This window comes from Macrobrachium nipponense, chromosome 14 (genome assembly GCF_015104395.2).
Source record: "Macrobrachium nipponense isolate FS-2020 chromosome 14, ASM1510439v2, whole genome shotgun sequence".
Lineage (NCBI taxonomy): Eukaryota > Metazoa > Arthropoda > Malacostraca > Decapoda > Palaemonidae > Macrobrachium > Macrobrachium nipponense.
In genome coordinates this window covers 21,859,513-21,867,012 of record NC_087207.1, presented here as the reverse complement: position 1 = coordinate 21,867,012, position 7,500 = coordinate 21,859,513, and the positions used below count along the sequence as shown (strand labels likewise).

The following is a 7,500-nucleotide window of genomic DNA, read 5'->3' as shown; positions in this document are numbered from 1 at the left end:
GTAATTTCTCTATTTATTCTTGTGTCATCGGCGAAACTACTCACTACTGAGTACTTAACATTACTGTCTATGTCTGCAATCATAATAACAAACAGTAATGCAGCTAACACCGTACCTTGTGGCACACCGGATATTACCTTAGCTTCATCCGATTTCTCATCATTTGCAATAACTATCTGTTTTCTGTTGTGTAAAAATTCTTTTAACCATCTTCCTACTTTATCCACTATATTATGTTTTCTAATTTTCTTCGCTAATATATTATGGTCTACCTTGTCAAAAGCTTTTGCAAAGTCTAGATAAACCACATCTGTTTCATTTCCGCTTTTCAAATTTTTTTATATGTTCTCACGGTGGACTAACAGTTGGGTTTGTGTACTTTTTCCGGGTACGAAACCATGTTGTACTATATTAAACAAATTATTTTTTATTAAATGTTTCATAATATTTTTCTTCATTACCCATACACTTTCATAATATGTGATGTTAGAGAGAGAGAGAGAGAGAGAGAGAGAGAGAGAGAGTTTTCAAGGTCTACAAAACCTCTTTTGTGTGTGTGTGTGTGTGTGTGAGAGAGAGAGAGAGAGAGAGAGAGATAGAAAGAGAGAGAGAGAGAGAGAGGAGAGAGAGAGCCTTATCCCTAAGGTATAAGGGTAAATGAGAAGCTAAGAGCAGATTCGAGGCCCTTCCAGAGAGAGAGAGAGAAAGAGAGAGAGGCACTTGGGTAAATGAGCTATAAAGAGCAAAATCCCTTTCCTTAATGTTTACCCTTGCAAAGGTAACTAGTCTTACTTAATACGGTCGGTAGCGGCTGGGAGGCTCTGGCTATATGGATTATCTACTACCTGGTTTCGGCTGAATTAACGCTTACATGATGGTCAATGCAGAATTCCAGGTATTTACTATAGTAGTAGATTCACATCAACCGTACACTTACGACGCTTCTGATTGGCTGTTGATAAGCCAATCACAGGGCTTGAAACTCAGTCTCTCTCTCGAGAGTTCACATGGGTAGGATCTATGTTCCACCTCTCCTGAGGGATACGTCTTTCAAAAGCATCCCTCAGGAGAGGTGGAACATACATCGTGCCAATGTGAACTCTCTCGAGAGAGACTGAGAGTTTCCAGCCTTGTGATTGGTTTATCAACAGCCAACCAGGAGCGTCGTAAGGGACTGGCCTAGACATCAAATGCACGGTTGATGTGAATCTACCATATACGCTTATGCACTTTGGTGATTACCTTCGATCAACTTTCCAGTCAAATTTCCATTTTATTTTTTTAATGATACAGTAATGGGCGTCCGGTACAGACACACGTCAGAAAAATGAAAGGCAATTTGAAATTGATGGAATACAAAAACATTACCTATGAGAGAGTTCGGTACAGGAACGCATCAGAAAAAGCAGTTATTTCAAACTGATGGAATAACAAATTTTCCTTATATTTTTTTTAAACACAGCAATATGGCGTCAGATAGAGAAATCCATCAGAAAATGAAGTTATTTGAAAGTGATGGAATACAAAAGTATCCCTATTTTTTCAATGATACAGCAAAAGAACTTCCGGTACAGAAATTCATCAGAAAATTAAGAGCAATTTGAAATTGATGGAATACAAAAGAGAACGGCTTTTGTCTTTATTTCCTTATATTCCGTATTGCTTTAAGTAGCGTTAACGACTTGATTGCGTGATAAAAAAGAAAGTGGTCTCACCTTTGGTAGGTGAGTATCGCTGTCAAGAAGGTAATGGCTGCCAGGATATCAGCCCGACCGACGAGACCTGTGACCTATACAAAGAGTTTGGATGCTGTGAAACAGATTTGCATTATCTCCATTTGATGAGACATTCATCTCTCTCTCTCTCTCTCTCTCTCTCTCTCTCTCTCTCTCTCTCTCTCTCTCTCTCTCTCAATTTTTTTGAATTCGTTTACATTAGTTAGTTTCCTCTCTCTCTCTCTCTCTCTCTCTCTCTCTCTCTCTCTCTCTCTCTCTCTTTTGAATTCCTTTACAGAAGTTAGTTTCCTCTCTCTCTCTCTCTCTCTCTCTCTCTCTCTCTCTCTCTCTCTGTCTTTGTCAGTCTGTCTCTCGCTCTCATACACACATAAACACATACACACACGAACACACATATATACCGACATGCACAAACAATAACACACACAGACACATACACAAACACCTGTGGTGGGTTTGTCCCATATGAACAGGGGTCATCCTGTGAATAATAATAATTAAATAATAATAATAATAATTAATAATAACAATAATAATAAATAATACTAATAATAATAATAATAATAATAATAATAACTAATAATTAATTTCGATCCAGTTAGGTTAAATGGATTTTGCAAAATGAAAAAAAGAAAAAATAAAAAAAAACTACCAGCCTGAGGATATGTATGCAAAAAACTATTATAATAACGCATATGGAACACGCCCCCCCATTTCCACCCATATTTTATTAGAAATAATTGTTCTGTAATGTTTATCATGCACAGTATTCATTTATTGCACATTCATTCTAATAAATAAATCACATATATCCTATCCTAAAATTCCTGTATCTTTAACTCGACGCGAAACACCTTTTTCAGACGTTTTTTGGCTTTTGTTAATGGGGCTATCCTATCCCCCCTAACAACAGCAACAAAGGAGTTTGTGGGCTTACCCCTTGAGTAAGCAAAAATAAAGATTTTTACAGGCTTAGCCCCTGAGTAAGGAAAAATAAAAACTTTGTAGGCTTACCCCTCAGTCAAGCAAAAATAACTATTTTGTAGGCTTACCTCCCCGAGTAAGCAAAAATAGAGACTTTGTAAGCTTAATTCCTGAGTAAGGAAAAATAAAAACTTGTAGGCTACACCCTCAATAAGCAAAAAAAATAACTATTTTGTAGGCTTACCTCCCCGAGTAAGCAAAAATAAAGATTTTACAGGCTTAGCCCCTGAGTAGGGAAAAATAAAAACTTTGTAGGCTTACACCCTCAGTAAGCATAAATAACTATTTTGTAGGCTTACCCCCCGAGTAAGCAAACATAGAGACTTTGTAAGCTTAACCCCTGAGTAAGGAAAAATAAAGACTCTGTAGGCTTACCCCCTGAGTAAGCAAAAAAAGACTTTGTAGGCTTACCCCCCCCTGAGTAAGCAAAAATAGAGACTTTGTAAGCTTAACCCCTGAGTAAGGAAAAATAAAGACTCTGTAGGCTTACCCCCTGAGTAAGCAAAAATAGACTTTGTAGGCTTACCCCCTGAGTAAGCAAAAATAAAGACTTTGTAGGCTTAACCCCTGAGTAAGCAAAAACAAAGAGGAGTACAGGGAACTCACAGCCTCGGTGTGGATAGGATGAGTGGCGAAGATGAGGCCAGCAGAAAGGACGGTTCCGTGGGAGAGGTTGAAAAGGCGGAGCAGGACCCTCGTCAGCAGGAGACAGGCACAAGAGTGGAGCAGGACGTTCACCACGTGGAACCCCAGAGGGTGCAGCCCGAATATCGAGTGGTTCCATCTGGCAGAAGAAATGGAAACAATTTTGTACGCAGGAAATTGTAAACTATTCGAACACAGAAAATTGTAGACAATATGTGTATACAAAATTGTGAACAGAAAATTGTAAACAATATGCATACGCAAAACTGTAATCTGTTTGTAACTGTAATCTATTTGTAAACAGAAAATTGTAAACAATATGTATACGCAAAATTGTTAACTATTTGTAAACAGAAAATAGTAAACATTATTTATACGCAAAATTGTAAACTATATGTAAACAGAAAATTGTAAACAATATGTATACACAAAATGGTAAACAATATGTAAACAGAAAATTGTAAAACAATTGTAAACAGAAAATTGTAAACAATTTGTAAACAGAAAATTGTAAACAAGATGTATACACAAAACTGTAAACTAATTGTAAACAGAAAATTGTAAACAATATGTATACACAAAATTGTCAACTATACGTATACACAAAATTGAAAACAAGTTACGAACAGACAATTGCAAACAATTCGTACACAGAAAATTATAAACAATATGCATACACAAAATTGTAAACAATATCTAAACAGAAAACAAAAAAAAGTCTATATTTTGTAAACAATAAAAAGTAATCAGTTTGTAAACAAGTAACGTAAACAATTTGTAAACAAAATATGTAAACAATTCATACACAGGGAATTTTAAACAATTTTTAAACAAATTTGTAAACAATTTGTAAACAAAAGATTTAAAGATTTTGTAAATAGGAAATTTAAACAATTTGTAAACTAATGATGTAAACAATTAGTAACCAGAAAATGTAAACAATTTGTAAAAAATTTAAACAATCTTAAATAATATTCTAAATGATTTGTTAATAAAATTCGTAAACATTTTGTAAAAAATGTAAACACTAAACAAAGTGTAAAGTTTTGTGAACAAAAAATGTTTAGTATACAAAATATATAAATATTTTGTAAACAAAAACTAAATAATTGGTATTTTTTATTTATTTATTTACGAAAGTGGATATCGGACAACGAGTGGTTTCGTCTGGGAGAAGAAATACAACTAATTTGTAGAAAAAAATGCGTGATCAAACCTCCAGCTTAATCGGAGCACGCGCTTAAATCTACTGTGACGTAGCGGGTATCTTTTACATTTTCATTCTAATAAATAAATCATATATATCCCATCCTTGAATTTCTGTATCTTTAACGCAAAGCGAAAAACACCTTTTACAGACTTTTTTAAGCTTCTCCAAAGACACTAAACAAGAACAACAACAGCAGCAGCAAAAACAACTATAAATAAGTAGTTTGTAGGCTTACTCCCCGAGGAAGCTAAAAACGATAAGCAATGGTAACTCAGCAAATATAAACTTCACGACATAATCTAACCTAAAACAAACATCGTTTTCTGTTACTCCTTTCTTCGTCATCCACAAACACGGACAGACTCTTACCTACTACGCATCTCTCGGCAATTTTTAGCCGAACGCCTCGCTGAATTTATATAAAAAAATAACAAATGAAAGAATGGACCTTTCGTCCAGTATTTACTGGTTGTCATGGGATTAAAACGCTCCAGTTTCATTTTTCTTGGACTGCGAATTTTGTGGCGGATATCAGTCACTGCTGGATTCCCTTCGTTCTGTTTATTTAATTTTGTTTTGGTGTTGTTGCCAGCGTGTACACACACACAAATATATACATACATACACACACACACACACATATATATATATCTATATATATACATATATATATATAATATATATATATATATATATATATATATATATGTATGTATGTATGTATGCATGTATGTATGTATGTAATGTATGTGTGTGTACACGCTGGCAACAACAACCACAAAACAAAATTAAATAAACAGAACGAAGGGAATTCAGCAGTGACTGATAATATATATATATATATATATATATATATATATAATATATATATATATATATATATATATATATATTAGATATATATATATATATATATATATAGATATATATATATATATATATATATATATATATAAACCTTTGCTAAGAAAGAATTCGCAAATTATTTCATGAATTCTAACTCTGTATCCGAAGGAACATATTTTACAGAACGTGAAATGTCATTGAGTAAAAATAATCAGGCATCTGCAATTAGAGAGAGAGAGAGAGAGAGAGAGAGAGAGAGAGAGAGAGAGAGAGAGAGAGAGAATGGGCTATTTTTGCCTGCGTGTTTTTTTTAAAAGTACCCTAAGCAATATTCATTTAAGAAAACAGACCTTAGAATCTTATCTCATGTGTAGACTAAAAATATTTCTCAATTTCCAAAAACTCTCCTTCTCATTATTTCTATTTCTTATTTCCTTCTACCATAGCAAATAATATTTCAGACATGAATTTCCTCCCCTGAACAAGATGCAACATCAAAAATTTGTTTTAATTTAAGTGGCAGTTTAAACTTTTATCCAACGAGCTCAGTTGATTTGAACTGCAAATCTGCAACTGACTGTTAAATCAATTTTGGAATTGTGAAATGAAATATCTCATCGTTATACGTCATGATATCTAAAACACTAATACCTTTGCAGCTTCCGTCCCTCTTTGGCTACGAATACAAATAAATATCTATGCGTTACAGTATAGATATATTTTCATCGCCTTAATCTCTTAGCTTGTGTCTTGACTCTTGGACGATATAGAAAATATCACGTAAAATACATTAAAAAAACTTGTCCTTTGAAATAACTAAATCTGAAGGGAGCAGGATAGTCTGGTATTATTAAATAATCATAGTTTTAGTCTTTAATATTCGCGATTATATCTCATCTGATCCAAGCACAAAGTGAATTCACTTCTTGATAATCTCATTTCATGTCGCATTAAATAACTGCCTGTTCAGGTCTTAACTAACGCCTGCAGAAACGCTCTCTCTCTCTCTCTCTCTCTGGTCTTCTTCCTTTCTTTGTCTGCCTGCATGTCTCGAGGGTTAATGAGAGAGAGAGAGAGAGAGAGAGAGAGAGAGAGAGAGAGAGAGAGAGAGAGAGAGAGAGAGAGAACCGTTTTTTAGATTATTTAAAGTATTCATACCCATTAAATTTTTTGTGTGAGAAAATAAAGTTGATATATATATATATATATATATATATATAATATATATATATATATATATATATATATATATATATATATTATAACTAAAATGGAATAAGAGAACGAATATATTCAGAATCACTCATTTTCAACCAATGCAGCTAACATTCCGAGATGAAGACTTCACAATAATACCACAATGCAATATATAATATACCCTGAATAAAGAGTTTATAATAACGAAAGTCTACAGAAATCACACGCCGCGATTAACGAACAGACCAATTCCAAGGATGAAAATGCTTAAACAAAACAATGAAAAATTACTGTTTCAGAAAGGAGGAACATCCTCCAAGCCACTTCTAGTCAGGTCACGAAGGATGAAAAAAATAAGAATGACTTTAAAAAACTACATTTAATCCAAGGCTTAAAAGGTCTGACCTCCCATCTGACCAAAAAATAAAATTCGAGTACAAAGTAGAACCCCTAGAAAAATGACCCCTTATCGAGACCAGGATTAAAGTGAAAGTGGTAGGGGGTTATGAAAGTGGAAGAAGAAGAGAGAAGAAGAAGAAGAAGTGGAGGAGGAAAAGGAGGGGAATAGAGAGAGAGAGAGAGAGAAAAGGGACAGACTTTCAAGCCAAAAGAATGTGAAAGAAGAACCTACTTGAAAGAGGGGAATTCTAGGAAATTCTTGAGAGCGGATGAGAGCGGACGTCGACGAAGATGACAAAGGAATGGAAAATATAGACTCGTCGAGGTAAGGGAGAAAGCTTTACAAAAAAAAAAAAAAAAGTATTTTATGAAAACTACGAGACATTTAAAATGATCATAGTAACTGTGCAAGAAAAAAACTATTTATACGATAGATAACGTCTGTCGCGGCTTAACCAAAAAAAAAAAGGAAAAAAAAAAGGA

The 7,500-nt window shown here is 34.0% G+C and overlaps 1 protein-coding gene across 1 annotated transcript in view; it reads right to left on the bottom strand.

Moving 5' to 3' along the window:
* The window catches only part of LOC135226380 (protein O-mannosyl-transferase TMTC1-like), a 132,660-nt gene that overhangs the window by 30,985 nt on the left and 94,175 nt on the right, over nt 1-7,500 (bottom strand). Inside the window, 2 exon segments of the mRNA XM_064265856.1 lie at nt 1,716-1,789; nt 3,327-3,504. Of these exon segments, the coding sequence (XP_064121926.1) occupies nt 1,716-1,789; nt 3,327-3,504 (252 nt within the window).